Source organism: Microtus pennsylvanicus, chromosome 10 (genome assembly GCF_037038515.1).
Source record: "Microtus pennsylvanicus isolate mMicPen1 chromosome 10, mMicPen1.hap1, whole genome shotgun sequence".
In the NCBI taxonomy this organism is placed as follows: domain Eukaryota; kingdom Metazoa; phylum Chordata; class Mammalia; order Rodentia; family Cricetidae; genus Microtus; species Microtus pennsylvanicus.
The window spans coordinates 107,164,280-107,177,854 of record NC_134588.1 but is presented as its reverse complement, the minus strand read 5'-3'; the positions used below and the strand labels follow the sequence as shown (position 1 = coordinate 107,177,854).

The window sequence follows — 13,575 nt, the reverse complement described above, 5'->3', positions numbered from 1 at the left end:
CCTATCTCAGGCATTCTGAAGGGTGGTTGAGTTTCTGTCAGTAAGGAGCAGAGGGAGGTAGACACATGAGTATGTGGAATTAGCATGTGATTGCCAAAGCAAAGCCTAAGACAGAGCAGTTTTATTGTAGAGTGTGGGTCAGGAAAGACTTGAAGGGATGCAGACTACAATGGCTGAGCGGTCTAGTATGTGTTCCGACTCCTACTCCGCGACAGTCACCACAGGGAGGCTTCACAGCACCCCTTTCTTTTGGTCAATACATAACATACTGCTTTTGACCTGTGGCTCCTAGGTGTCAGCGGAAACTGGATTGAGATCGCCTATGGTACGAGCTCTGGAGCCGTGCGAGTGATTGTGCAGCACCCAGAGACAGTCGGCTCAGGGCCACAGCTCTTCCAGACCTTCACAGTCCACCGCAGCCCTGTTACAAAGATCATGCTGTCTGAGAAGCACCTGGTGTCAGGTACAGTAGGACTCCTGGCAGGCCTCCTGCTACTGTTCTCCTTTACATAGACGGGGGAGGAGTGGCTCATTCTCGGGCTGTTACTGGAGGGTGTGGCTTTGACTTGGCCTGGGTGTACTCTACATGAAACTTACGAAATAACATATCTCTGCTAGTCTCTGATATTTCCTCATGGCAAATTTCATTTCAAGCATATCAAATCACTGCTGAGATTTCCATTTCAAAATTTTCTAAGCTTGAACTTTAATTCTGTTTTGTTATCATCAGTTTAAAACTAAAGCTGTAGACTTAGATGTATATTTTGATAGTTGATTACCTTGCAAAATGTTAAAAATTTGTAACAATATATAAAATTATTTGAAAAAAATAACATTTTTGGATTTATAGTTTCCTATAATCAACACTTTAAATATTTAGATAATGAAGTAATAAATATTATATGCTAATTTTATAGCATAATGAGGGCCCCTTTTCTTAATTTCTTTTTCTTTTGTTTTTCAAGACAGTGTTTGGCTGTAGCTATCGAGCCTGTCCTAGACCTAGCTCTTGTAGACCAGGCTGGCCTCGAACTCACAAAGATCCACCTGCCTCTGCCTCCCACTTTTTTAACAAAGTCAAATTCCACGGAAGAAATTCACGCTAGGCATTCCCAGATGATGTCTAGACTTGGTGAAATTTCAGTTGTAACTTGTCTGTAGCACTTGCTTTGAGAGGCGCTGCCCATTGTGGAGGCATTTTGCCCAGCGCTTTCGTAAGCATCATTTTCATATGTTGACTGTGCTTATTTGAACAGTACTAAAAGAACTGTTCGCAGTGAGTGCTGGGCAGAGCTGGGTGCCTATCCATGAGTGAGTGAATAGCTTGACCTCCGTCAAGCGCCTCACTGGACCACAGATGCCTTTAGCACCTGTGTGCTTTTCTGAAGTAGCGCTCACCCATCCGCTCCACCTAACCCTTTCTCACTTCTCTTGCTGGTTCCTTGTTCGTTTGAGAGTGCTTTCTTAGCCTGTGTGTTCCCCGGTGGTTTACTGTTTGTCGGTACCATACATGCTGGTCATGCTCTGACTTTTCCTCTCTGTCAGCACCTAGAGAGTTGAAAATCTATCTGTCCCGCTTCTGTGTCTGTGTGTTCAACAGGCGTTCCAAACCAAACCTCGGCAAATCAGAGGCTTTTATGACTGACAGAGAATTAGGAAGTCACATCATATACAACATCACCATCCACTTACCCACACTCAAAATTTAGGGTTCCCCCTTGATTTTAACCTGAATGTACCCAGTCCACTAGGAAATGGTTTTTGATGATCTTCCCCATTCTTCACCCGAGTGACTCAAGTCTTTCTTCCCTGGGTTCCTACAGGTACTGGGCAGCTCATCCCAGACCCTGTGGAAATACAGACTAGATCTGAGTCCCACTGACTCTCCTAGCCAACTCCAGATGTCCTGTTTAGCTTGTAGTCTAGATTTATTTATTTACCTTCTAAATTTTGTCCTTGTGCCAGCCGACTTTCTTTGGATTACGAGGCTCTAAACTATTGGCTTTCTATTTTGTAAGCATGTCTTAGCGTTCTTTGCTCTTGTTATTTTGTTTGACATGTTTGGCTTTCACCTGCTTTTTCGGTCCTACTGTCCTTCACACTCTCACACACTTCCCTCTGTCCTTGAGGCTCTCACGCACTTCCTCAGTAAGGTCTCCCAGTCTGTTTAAACCAGCCTTGTCTGCTAAGTCTCCCGTGTGGTTGTTACTTGTTTGCCTATCATCTGTCTCCTAAGCTGAAGTAGTTGTGATTTCCTCTCTCCTCTCAGCACTCACGGGTAGCTGTTTACACAAAGACGCTGGAAATACTGTATGGTCTTATGGCACTTAAAGCTCTTAGACATGCCATGCTAGTTAAACATACGCTGGTCACGGCAGTGGTTTGAGATCCTCATGACTGCCGTTGGTGGCTTTGTTAGTGTAGGGTGAGATGCCAAAGCAGTGCCTAAAACAATTTATATTTCAACACAGAGTATTTATTACATGTAGTGCTGGGTCAGTAAGTTTGTCTGGAGTGTTCTGTGTTCTCTGCCTTTCTGCCCCCTGGTGGCTACTGGCGTAAAAGCAGCTGTGTGCTTTTGTAGTGTATTTCAAAGTGAGGTTTCACAGGATGGTGGAGGAAGCTTGACTCATCCAGAATTGCTCCAGTTATTTGTCTTCTACTAAGTTTGTAAAGTCAGGGGCATTTCCCATAGGATTGGTTGAACCCCCCATTGGGGTTCGGAGAGCTGAGGATTTCATCACTTCTCTGAAGTGCAGGAGTCATTGTTAGTGTCGCCAGAGTTAATTTCTAAAGTTTGCTTTAGAATACAAGCCGGGATTTTTGTATAGAAATTTTACATTTCTAGCATTTATAGATGTTTTCTAAAAATCATTGCAAAATCATTACAAATGGCGAGGTAGTTTTTTTCCCTTGTTAGACCAAGCAAAAAAGTACCCTTTCTTTCTGGTTGGTTTCATGTTTTAGGGTATATCTTAGGACTGCTTGTTCTCAAGGATCCAAGTTTGGTCCCAGCATTCATGTCAGATAGCTAATAACTGCCTGTATTTCCAACACCAGGTCTCCGAGGGTAAGACACACATGATATAAAAGACATTCACATTAAAAAAATATAGCCAGATGTTGTGGTGCACACTTTTAATCACAGAACTTGGGGGGCAGAGGTAGTCAGATCTCTCTGTAAGTTCTAGGCCAGCCTAGTCTACATGGTGAGTTCCAGGAGAGCCAGGGCTACAGAGAAAGGCCCTGTCTCATAACGACCTTCACCCAAATGTAAATAATCATATTAATAATAATTAAAAGGTTTAATTAAAATATTTTAAAAACCTAATTGAAGTGTGTTTATTGATGCATACGTTTCTGATAGAACTAGTGCCCAGCTCTAGTACAGACTCCACAGTGACTGGGAATGAGTCATTAACAACTGGTTCCTGGGAGGTGTTTGAAAGTCTCGCCACCAGCTTTCAGGCTCTCCTGGCTAAGGCTGATTAGCGTCTAAGTGGTATAAAACATTTCTCTCTCAAATTTAAAAACCTTTCTCCATTTATGTCTTACCAGCTTTTGCCTTGGTTTTATTGTTTGTTTCAAATGCGGTCTTCCTGGCCTGTACTTACTATGTATTCCAGTCTGGCCTGATGCTGTGCCTCCTTCCACATGTGGCCTCTGCTGTTTTAAAGGAACTCACGGGCTTACTTCCATGTCTCATGTTGGCACCAAGAGAGTTCTATTTGGTTCCCTCACTTCAAAACATTATCATTATTATTGTTAGGTTTATTGATTGGTCTTGTGTGCATACATGTTTATGTTTTTGGACATGCCACAGCCCGTGTGTGCAGGTCTGAGGGCACCTTGCAGGAGTCAGTTCTCACTTTTGACTCTGTGGGTCCCAGAGATGGAACTCGGTGCCGTCAGGCTTGGTGACAAGTGTCTATCTGCCAAGTCATCTTCCCAGACCCCGTCTCACTCTTGTTAACTAGAAATAACTGAGCACAGTTTAAGATAAATATGTGATCTGCCTTTTAAAATGTACTGTGATCTGTTGAATGTAAAGAGGTTGAATTGTTTCAGGGTGGTGTGTGACCCTATGTTCTTTCCTAGTGTGTGCCGACAACAACCATGTCCGTACATGGACAGTGACACGGTTCAGAGGGATGATCTCCACTCAGCCAGGTTCCACTCCTTTAGCGTCTTTCAAGATCCTGTCCTTGGAGGAGACAGAAAGCCATGGCAGCTATTCCTCTGGCAATGACATAGGTGGGCATCTTCACAAATGGCATATCATGGGGATTATATTTTAATTTTGAAAGTCATTCAAGCAAAGTATATTTGTGTGTGTGTATGTGTAAGTGTAGGCTATAGGACTACCTCAGAATGATGCTGACAGAGGCTCTCTATTGGCCTGGCACTCACCAAGTAGTCTAAACTAGCTGGCCAGTGAGCTCCAAAGATCTGCCTGTCTCTGCCTCTCCAGCATGGGGATGTCAGTCACACAGCACTCGGCCTGGCTTTTTTCCATGCACTCCAGGACTTGAGCTCGGTCTGTGGGCTTTGCCAATGCATCCATCTTCCCAAACCCTGTAGTTTTCTTATTAGTTCTGTGAATTCCCAAAATTACATTATTGAAACATTTTTTATTATTTAAAAAGTTAAGATAAACAATTTTTCTCTTACTAGCATTTCTTCCTTTAAATATTATATTCAAATGCTAACCAGGTGTTGTTGTTTCTACTAAAGCTGTGATTGATGGCTGTGCATAATTGAAACTTTTCATTTTTTTCTTTTGTTTTTAACAATTATTGAGAATACAATTGAAGCTGGGAAAAGTCATTGTTGTTATGAAATTTGAGTTGTTTGGCCAGCGTGTGCACATCACTGTTCTCTGGTCCCAGTGAAAGTGGTACAGTCTGTGTACTGACCGTCTGTAAAATGAGGATAAAGATGGTGCTTTCCTTAGCACTGAGAAAGATCATGGGGTGAGTGGGTGTGCCCATACACGTGAGCTGAAGGCTGGGATGTCATTCAGTGTGCTTCCCCAGCACATCAGCAGCAGTACAGAGCTTGTTATGTGGAAGTTTGTTGTGTGCCTCGTACTTTTATGAAAAAATTGTTAATGAGTGCAATAAAGAAGAGATACTAAACTCCCCGGTGTCTCAGGGCAGGATTCTCTTTTATAGTTTGACTTGGTCGTCCCTGACTTGCCCAGTATAATAGAGGGGAAGTAATTAAAGAATGTATTTTTATTGTATATGTGTAGGTGTTTTCCTCCATGTGTGTATGTACAAGGTTGGAAGGGACAGCTGCACCTGGAACTGGGGTTACATACAGTTGTGAGCGATCCTATGGGCTCACTGAACCCTGGTCCTCTGCTAAAGCAGCAAGTGCTTCTACCTTCTTAGCCATCTCTCCAGCTGAAGCTTTTCATTTTTATATCAAAAACCTTTGTATGCTGCCCCAAATAGGCCAAGTGTCCATAGTCCAGAGGTCCACGCCCCAGTCATCTTTTTCATCTCTTTCAGCCCTGTGTGGAATGTGAAATTCTGCACTGTGCAACATGGTTCCCTTCATTCTGTTAGCTCTTTGTTTAGACTGATGTCCTGTCCTTAAGGTGTCTCATTATGGATGTGAAAATTAGAAAAGTCAAAACCCTCCAAACTGGGTTTTTGATCCTACTGCACGTACTGGCTTTGGGGGAGCCTAGGCAGTTTGGATGCTCACCTTAGGAGACCTGGATAGAGGTGGGCGGTCCTTGGGCTTCCCACAGGTCAGGGAACCCTGATTGCTCTTCGAGCAGATGAGGGAGGGTGACTTGATCGGGGGAGGGGGAGGGAAATGGGAGGCGGTTGCGGGGAGGAGGCAGAAATCCTTAATAAATAAATAAATTAAAAAAAAAAAAACCCTCCAAACTGAAGAAGCAGTCATCCCGGAGCTCTGGACAGTGTGCTCCTGTGACTCTGCGCAAGCACTTGCTTGGTGGCTACTGTTGGTGTGTTTCTCTGGAACTCAATGCAAAATTACTGCTTTGTACTTTGTGTCTTAAGAAAATAGAAACATTACCTCCATTGTGGTAATGGAGGCTTCTGATTAATTCTTTTGAAAAACATTTTATTACATTTTGTGTGCGCATGTGTGCACTTGAATGTGCACCCCTGTTCCTGTGCTCCTCTTACCAGAGCACACAGGTGGAGGTCAGAGAGTAAGTTACTGAAGTCAGTTCTCTCCTGCTGTGTGTGTGCTGGGAACCAAACGGAGGTCATCAGGCTTAGTGACAAGTGCCTTTAACTGATGAGGCATCTCACCAGCCCCCTTACGTTCTATGTATTGAAGTTAATCTTCAGAAGACTTAAATTTTTACATATTGGCTTTCAAAATGTAGTAGGGATACATGAAGTTTATATCTCTACTTGCCCCTTTTGGAGCTAGGGATCCAGTCCATACTCCCAAGCCTTTTTCTAACTTGTCAGAATCTAAGCATATTGCTGCAGATCCTTAAGGAACGATTGCCCTCAGTTTATACATCTTTAATGATAAAATGCAGTTGTGAAGTATTGTGGGACTGAAGAGATGGTTAACAGTTGAGAGGACTCCTGTTCTTCCAGAAGACATGAGTTCAGTTCCCAGCATGCACATGGGGTAGCTCCTGGGGATCCAGTGCCTTCTTCTGGCCTCTGTGGACACATATACACTGACAGACTTAGACATACTCACACATACTCACACTGACACACTCAGACAAACACGGAGGTATACCCACACTCACACACACACACACACACACACACACACACACACACACGAAGAAATAAATCTTGAAAAATAAATATTGTCTATTTCTATTGTAAAATTTAATGCAGATTAACGTGTGTGTGTGTGTGTGTGTGTGACATTGATTTAGGGCTTGTGCCACAACAGGCATGACAGTTGTTTGGGGAGAGGAGTGTTAGTATTAATGTGCTTTTATAAGTGAAACCATTCTTGCTCTTGTCCAAGCTTTCTGTTTTCTGACACAGGGCCGTTTGGAGAAAGAGATGATCAGCAAGTGTTTATCCAGAAAGTTGTTCCCATCACTAACAAGCTGTTTGTCAGGCTGTCGTCAACTGGAAAAAGGTAATGCAGGCTTCACAGAAGGACATGTATGTTCAGAAGATGCTTTTGTCTCCCAGAACGCAGGTGCAGTTTGCTAGAGGTGGAAGAATGTACTAGAAACCTATCGAGACGAAGTTCTGTGCTAGTTAGCTACTAGCAAGGTAACACCCACTCAGAATCGTCGCTGACCCTGATGGAACAGACTGAGAGGCCCACAGAAAGAACAAAACCAAACCAAGAAACCTTTGAATTGAAACATTTCCCATCATACACAAATATTATATACATTACTTGTGTCTCTCAGTTGGGACACTGCAGATTTCCTGCCAGGGTCATCCTTGGCTGATGGTCACGTGACCTGCCTGACTGCCATAGCTCCCAGTTGGCATCTGCATCCCAGATCACATTGTCCTCACTCCTGTGCAGTGGCCTGTCCCACTGTGTCCTGTGCTTGTGCAGCAGGCTGCCGCTCTGGTCCTGAGTGCTGCACATTGGGGCTTTCTTTGTCTTCAGAGATGATTTGTCTGATTTTAATGGTGGATTTCATGGTAGACACATGTACTAAATTCTAAAACTACCCTTGATTAGCTACTTAAATTCAACTTAAGTGGCCTCATCGGTTGCCTGACTGATTAAGGTTCTGCTGTCTAGAGAGCGTACCTTAAGGTAAAGTGATAAAAGCAGAAGTCTTTACAGTCGCTGGCTCAGTGGACATTGTAGAAGTGAGCTTTCTGTTGTTTTGTTTCACTTTGAAAACCATCATCCCTAGCTTTGCTGATCCCCCACCCTCTGCAGGCCAAACAAGTGAGCGAGCCTAATTCCTAGTGGTAGTCATTAAGCAGACAGTTTCTTCTCAAGGTTGCTGGTGCTGGTGCTGTTCCTAGAGTTCCCTGCTTGCCTCTCTTTGGCCTGTCTCTGTTTACATGGCATGTTCCTGAATATACTCTGAGATTGGATAGGTTTTATTTTCATCTAGATTGCATGTAGTCATTAGTAATTATTGACAGAAGTCCAGAAAACGACTAATGCACCTAAACCATCCCACAGATGGAGTGTGTTCTTAGAACCGTCCTACAGATGGAGTGTGTCCTTAGAACTGTCCTACAGATGGAGTGTGTCCTTAGAACTGTCCCACAGATGGAGTGTGTTCTTAGAACCGTCCTACAGATGGAGTGTGTCCTTAGAACTGTCCTACAGATGGAGTGTGTTCTTAGAACCGTCCTACAGATGGAGTGTGTTCTTAGAACCGTCCTACAGATGGAGTGTGTTCTTAGAACCGTCCCACAGATGGAGTGTGTCCTTAGAACTGTCCTACAGATGGAGTGTGTTCTTAGAACATCCCACAGATGGAGTGTGTCCTTAGAACCGTCCTACAGATGGAGTGTGTCCTTAGAACTGTCCTACAGATGGAGTGTGTCCTTAGAACTGTCCCACAGATGGAGTGTGTTCTTAGAACCGTCCTACAGATGGAGTGTGTTCTTAGAACCGTCCTACAGATGGAGTGTGTCCTTAGAACCGTCCTACAGATGGAGTGTGTTCTTAGAACATCCCACAGATGGAGTGTGTTCTTAGAACCGTCCTACAGATGGAGTGTGTTCTTAGAACCGTCCTACAGATGGAGTGTGTTCTTAGAACCGTCCTACAGATGGAGTGTGTTCTTAGAACCGTCCTACAGATGGAGTGTGTTCTTAGAACCGTCCTACAGATGGAGTGTGTCCTTAGAACCGTCCTACAGATAGGGAGTGCCTTTTCTGCTCTGCTGGGGCACCAAACATGCATACGTGAATAAAATAAAGCTTTTTGAAATTTCTACTAATTGAAATAAACAAGAAATCACTTAGTCTGCTAGTGTCTTTAAAAGTGATCATAGCAGACCTTACAGGTGGGGAATTAGTTAATGTTTACACCAGATGGTTTACTGCAGCATGTGTGGCCTGTGTGGCCAACAGGACTGGCTGCTCCGCTGGCTGTGCCCACTGGGCTTCATCTACACCCCAGTGGCATGGGTGTTTCACGATCCCCCCTCAAGTGCTGTCCTCTCAATTGCCTGTCCCCAGTTGTGCCTTTTTTTGCTGAGCTGCTTCACTCATATGCAGTTCTGGAACTTTTGTGAGTTTACGTTGTAAAAGGTTGTGCACAAGCTTGAGTGATTTTCTCTCTCAGCATCAGTATATTCCTTTACTCTCATTGCTGCCCCCCTTTTCCCTTTCTCTCTATTTTCTCACCTCTTCCTTCTGAAGACTTCCTCATTCCCAAGATGGTTTTTGTGACCAAATTATGTCTCTTTCTTTCAGCTGAGAACACACTAATATATGAGAAGTTTTTCTCATTCAGAAAAACAAGACTTGATTTTTCTGTCAATTCTATTTGAGCATTTTAAAACTATTTTAGGTACATGTTCATTTGTGTGACTTTGAAATGTTTGAGTTGTACAGTGTAAGTCATTGCACCCTTCAGTCTACAGTGTTCTGTCTTTGCAGGATCTGTGAGATCCAGGCTGTGGACTGCACTACAATATCCTCGTTCACTGTGAGAGAGTGCGAGGGCTCCAGCAGGATGGGCTCACGGCCCAGGCGCTACTTGTTCACCGGCCACACGAATGGCAGCATCCAGATGTGGGACCTGACCACGGCTATGGACATGGTCAACAAGAGTGAGGACAAGGGTAGGCAGCCACGCAGAGACTATATTAACTACAACACTGCTTGGCCTACGGCTCAAGCTTATTCCTACCTAACTCTTAGATCTTAAATTAACCCATTTCTATTAATCTGTGTATTGCTACGAGGCTGTGGCTTACCGGAAAGGTTCTGGCATCTTTCTCCTTTGGGAGCTACATGGCATCTCCCTGACTCTGCCTACTCTCTCTCTATATATCTCTTCCAGCCTGGCTACATTCTGCCCTGCCACAGGCCAAAGCAACTTCTTTATTAACCAGTGGTAATAAAACATTTTCACAGCATACAGAGGGGAATCCCACATCACAGTACAATTTTGTCACAATCTGACCTTTGATCTCAAGTTTTAATGAATGCTTCCTTCTCTCCCCAGATGCGGGCGGCCCCACTGAGGAAGAGCTGCTCAAGCTGTTGGACCAGTGTGACCTGAGCGCGTCCCGCTGTGCTACCCCCAACATCAGTCCTGCCACGTCTGTCCTTCAGCACAGCCGCCTTCGAGAGTCCAACTCCAGGTGGGTCAGAGAGTAGGGAGTACATCCTAAATGAACTTGGTTTCTCCGGGACAGTGTCTGTTGCTGTAAGCTTGAAATCAGATTCAATGATATTGAATTGTTCAAATATTAATCAATTTTTATTTGTATGCATAGCACATTCTTTTCATAGGAAAACATTTTAAACTTTTATTGAGTTTTTTTTGACAGTTTCATACATGTTTAATGTGCAAGGAAAAAATATTGTGCTCTTTCATGTGTGTGGCGTGTGCTGTGATTGACCTCTGGACTTCATACATGCCAAACACGCTCTTTACCACTGGGCCCCCCAGTGACACACTTCCCCAGCAAGACCACAGCTGAGCCTTCACAAGCAGCATCACCAATTGGGGACCACGTGCTTAAATGCCTGAGACTATAGGGACATTTATCATTCCAACCACTGTAGGGAATGTCATTCTGTGATCAGGAACTCACTGTATTAGGGTTCTCTAGAGTCACCGAACATAGAACACGAGTCTCTCTATAAATATGCGGAATTTACTGGAATGACTGCCAGGCTGCAGTCCACCTAGTGCAGCAGTGGCTACCTGAATGGAAAGCCCACCAATCTAGAGTCGCTCCGTCCCACGAGGCTGGCCTCTCAGCTGGTCTTGTGTGTGTGCTGGAATCCCGAAGGAATGGACGTACTGACAAGGAGAGGGCAGGAGAGAACAAACCCTTCCTTCTTCCATTGTCCCTATGTAGGCTTCTAGCAGAGGGTGTGGCCCGGATTAAAGGTATACTTCCCACCTCAAGATCGGGATCACAACTGTGCCCTCCATTTCTGGATTGTGGTTCATCCCAGATATAGTCAAGTTAACAACCAAGAATAGCCATCACACGTACCCTGAATTAGGAAGATCACTTATCAATTGGATACTTTGTGGAGTTTTCGTTCTTATTGCTCAGGTTCAAAGCTAATCAAAAGTGTTTAAGTTATCTTGTCTAATTTCATATTAAGGCATTGTGTACTTAATATAATAAAGTGCTTTGCCTTTTTCAATCATATTGACAAAAACTTTCAAATTCTAAGAATCCAAGGGCCAAATAATTGAATTACATTGATTCCTTATTGGTTTTAGCATCATTTTCCTATTCAGAATTTTTGCTTGATTGTGAATGCATGTGTTACATTGGTAATTGTATGTAATATGGTGTGCTTGTCAAATGCATTCTTATAGAGAGGTGTGGATAGTAATATGCATTATGTTTTTATGATGTTTTAGTTGTCAGTTTAACTGCTTGAGATATGCTCTTGAGACCTGGAAGTAAAGTTATAACTTGTCATTTTAAAATCTGTCTTCCAGCCTTCAGCTCCAGCACCATGAAACCATCCATGAAGCAGCCACTTATGGCGCCACGCGGCCTTACCGAGAGAGCCCTTTGTTAGCCAGAGCAAGGAGAACTGAGAGTTTCCACAGCTACAGAGACTTCCAGACGCTTAATCTCAACAGAAACCTAGAGAGAGCTGTTCCAGAAAATGGTCACGTGGGTCCCGTGCAGGCTGAAGTGAGAGTGGCAGCGGGAGAGTGCGGTGCTGAGAGAAGGTCCCCTGGGACAGAGCTAAGGTGTGGGAAGGAGTTGGAGGGGGGGTTGGAAGTGCAGAAAACCGCTGAAGGGTTGTCAGAGTCCAAGAAAAGATCAGCGGAGGATGAAACCGAGCATAAAGTGGAGTTACGAAAGAAAGGATTTGAAGCAGGAGGATTCCTTGGAAGAAAGAAAGTTCCCCTTCTGGCTTCCTCACCAAGTACCTCCGATGGAGGGACCGACTCTCCTGGTACAGCATCCCCATCTCCAACAAAGACCGCTCCGTCACCTCGGCACAAAAAGAGTGATTCCTCAGGCCAAGAGTACAGCTTGTGAACTCACCCAGTGCATGGTAGTTTCGGGAAATTTACACAGAGAATAAAATTCCCTAGGTTTCCCACTACATTGGCTTTTACATCAAAACACTATAGGATACAATTTGACCAGGTAAGTGTCTTCTGAGCCGGCTCTCCTGAGGCAGGAGCAGAGCATACCCTCCTAAGGAGGCACAGTGGTGCGATCCTTGGCAGCTCGGAAGTAGCCCACTCCCACAGGTGGGCACATGAAACAGCGGTTTGTAAGCGGAATCATTCCGTGTCCCCTCCGTGCTGCTCTTTTGTCCCAGCACCGTGGTAACCGTGGCAGTGCCCTTAGAGCATGTGAGGCAATGGGCCATGTTCCTAATCGGTTGCTCAAGACTTGTCTTGCAATGGTACCCTAATGTTAATCACAGAATCTCCTTGGAATGTGGCTCCCAACCCTTGTGATTGCGAAGTGTTTACTAGATACCTGATGAGGTGCTATGTTGTGAAGAAGTCTCATGTAACTCAAACACTATTTCTGGAGCCCAGGTTCCACTGTGCACTACGTCTTTAGGGTTGGTTTGTTTCATTGTGGTCATTTCTGATCCTTGTTGTTGGGAGATAATGCAGCATGCGTCACCAGTGTTTGATACCTGAAGTCTGTCGAGTGGGGACAACTGTTGGTTTTTGAATAGATGAGATAATAATGACAGGGAAGCTTGGTGTCCAGAAGGGCAACCCTCCATTTGCTGGTTTCCCACTTCAGGAGCCATTCTGTTTGTGCAGTGCCTCACGGGATTGGGGTTCTAGATTTGGAGTTAAATGCTTCCATCTGTAAAACTGTTGTTTTGACCTATTTTGAACTCTGAGAGCAAAAGAAAAATTTTTGTACATTTTCTTCATTCCATTGGGATGGTTTACATATTTCTGCAAATGGAGAAAATGTAACTGTAAACCCATGAACATTTACTAGTAATGATGTATAATTCCCATTCCCAGAAGTATAATGACGTTGGAAAAAAAATTCTTTAAAATTAACTATATTGTCAGTGATTTCACAAAAAAAGAAATCCCTTGTATTTATTTGTCGATTAAATCAAATGAGAAAGGTTAAGGCAGTGTGTGTTCAGTTCTTTAAGGAACACTATCCTGTTTAAGCTCTACAACATGTTTGTAGAAAAGCAACATTGTATTTACCATGTAAGTAGACCACTAAAGAACAGAGTGCAGATTGGTTGGGATTAAAATTTCATAGAAAGATGATGTGAACCTTAATCCCACCCTGACAATTGGAGGCTAGCCTGGGCTCCATCATGAACCTCTGTCTCAAACATGGAAGAGTACCTTGACTAAAGCACGGACTGCAGATTCTGCAGGCCTAGCCTTGTGTCTCCCATCTGTAGGAGAGTGGGTCCCACTTTTCCAGGTCGCTGTGTTCCCATTGCCAAGGTT

The 13,575-nt window shown here is 44.0% G+C and overlaps 1 protein-coding gene across 3 annotated transcripts in view; it reads left to right on the top strand.

The window, feature by feature from the left end:
• The window catches only part of Kctd3 (potassium channel tetramerization domain containing 3), a 46,877-nt gene extending 33,640 nt beyond the window's left edge, over positions 1 to 13,237 (top strand). For 2 of the 3 annotated variants that reach the window (XM_075989433.1, XM_075989434.1), the window contains 6 exons: positions 293 to 463; positions 4,099 to 4,254; positions 7,008 to 7,104; positions 9,564 to 9,748; positions 10,135 to 10,273; positions 11,602 to 13,237. In XM_075989433.1, the coding sequence (XP_075845548.1) occupies positions 293 to 463; positions 4,099 to 4,254; positions 7,008 to 7,104; positions 9,564 to 9,748; positions 10,135 to 10,273; positions 11,602 to 12,157 (1,304 nt within the window). In that variant the 3' untranslated portion in view covers positions 12,158 to 13,237. The remainder of the gene's footprint in view (positions 1 to 292; positions 464 to 4,098; positions 4,255 to 7,007; positions 7,105 to 9,563; positions 9,749 to 10,134; positions 10,274 to 11,601) is intronic. The other variant, XM_075989435.1, reaches the window with a different exon arrangement.
• The last annotated feature ends 338 nt before the right edge of the window (positions 13,238 to 13,575 follow it).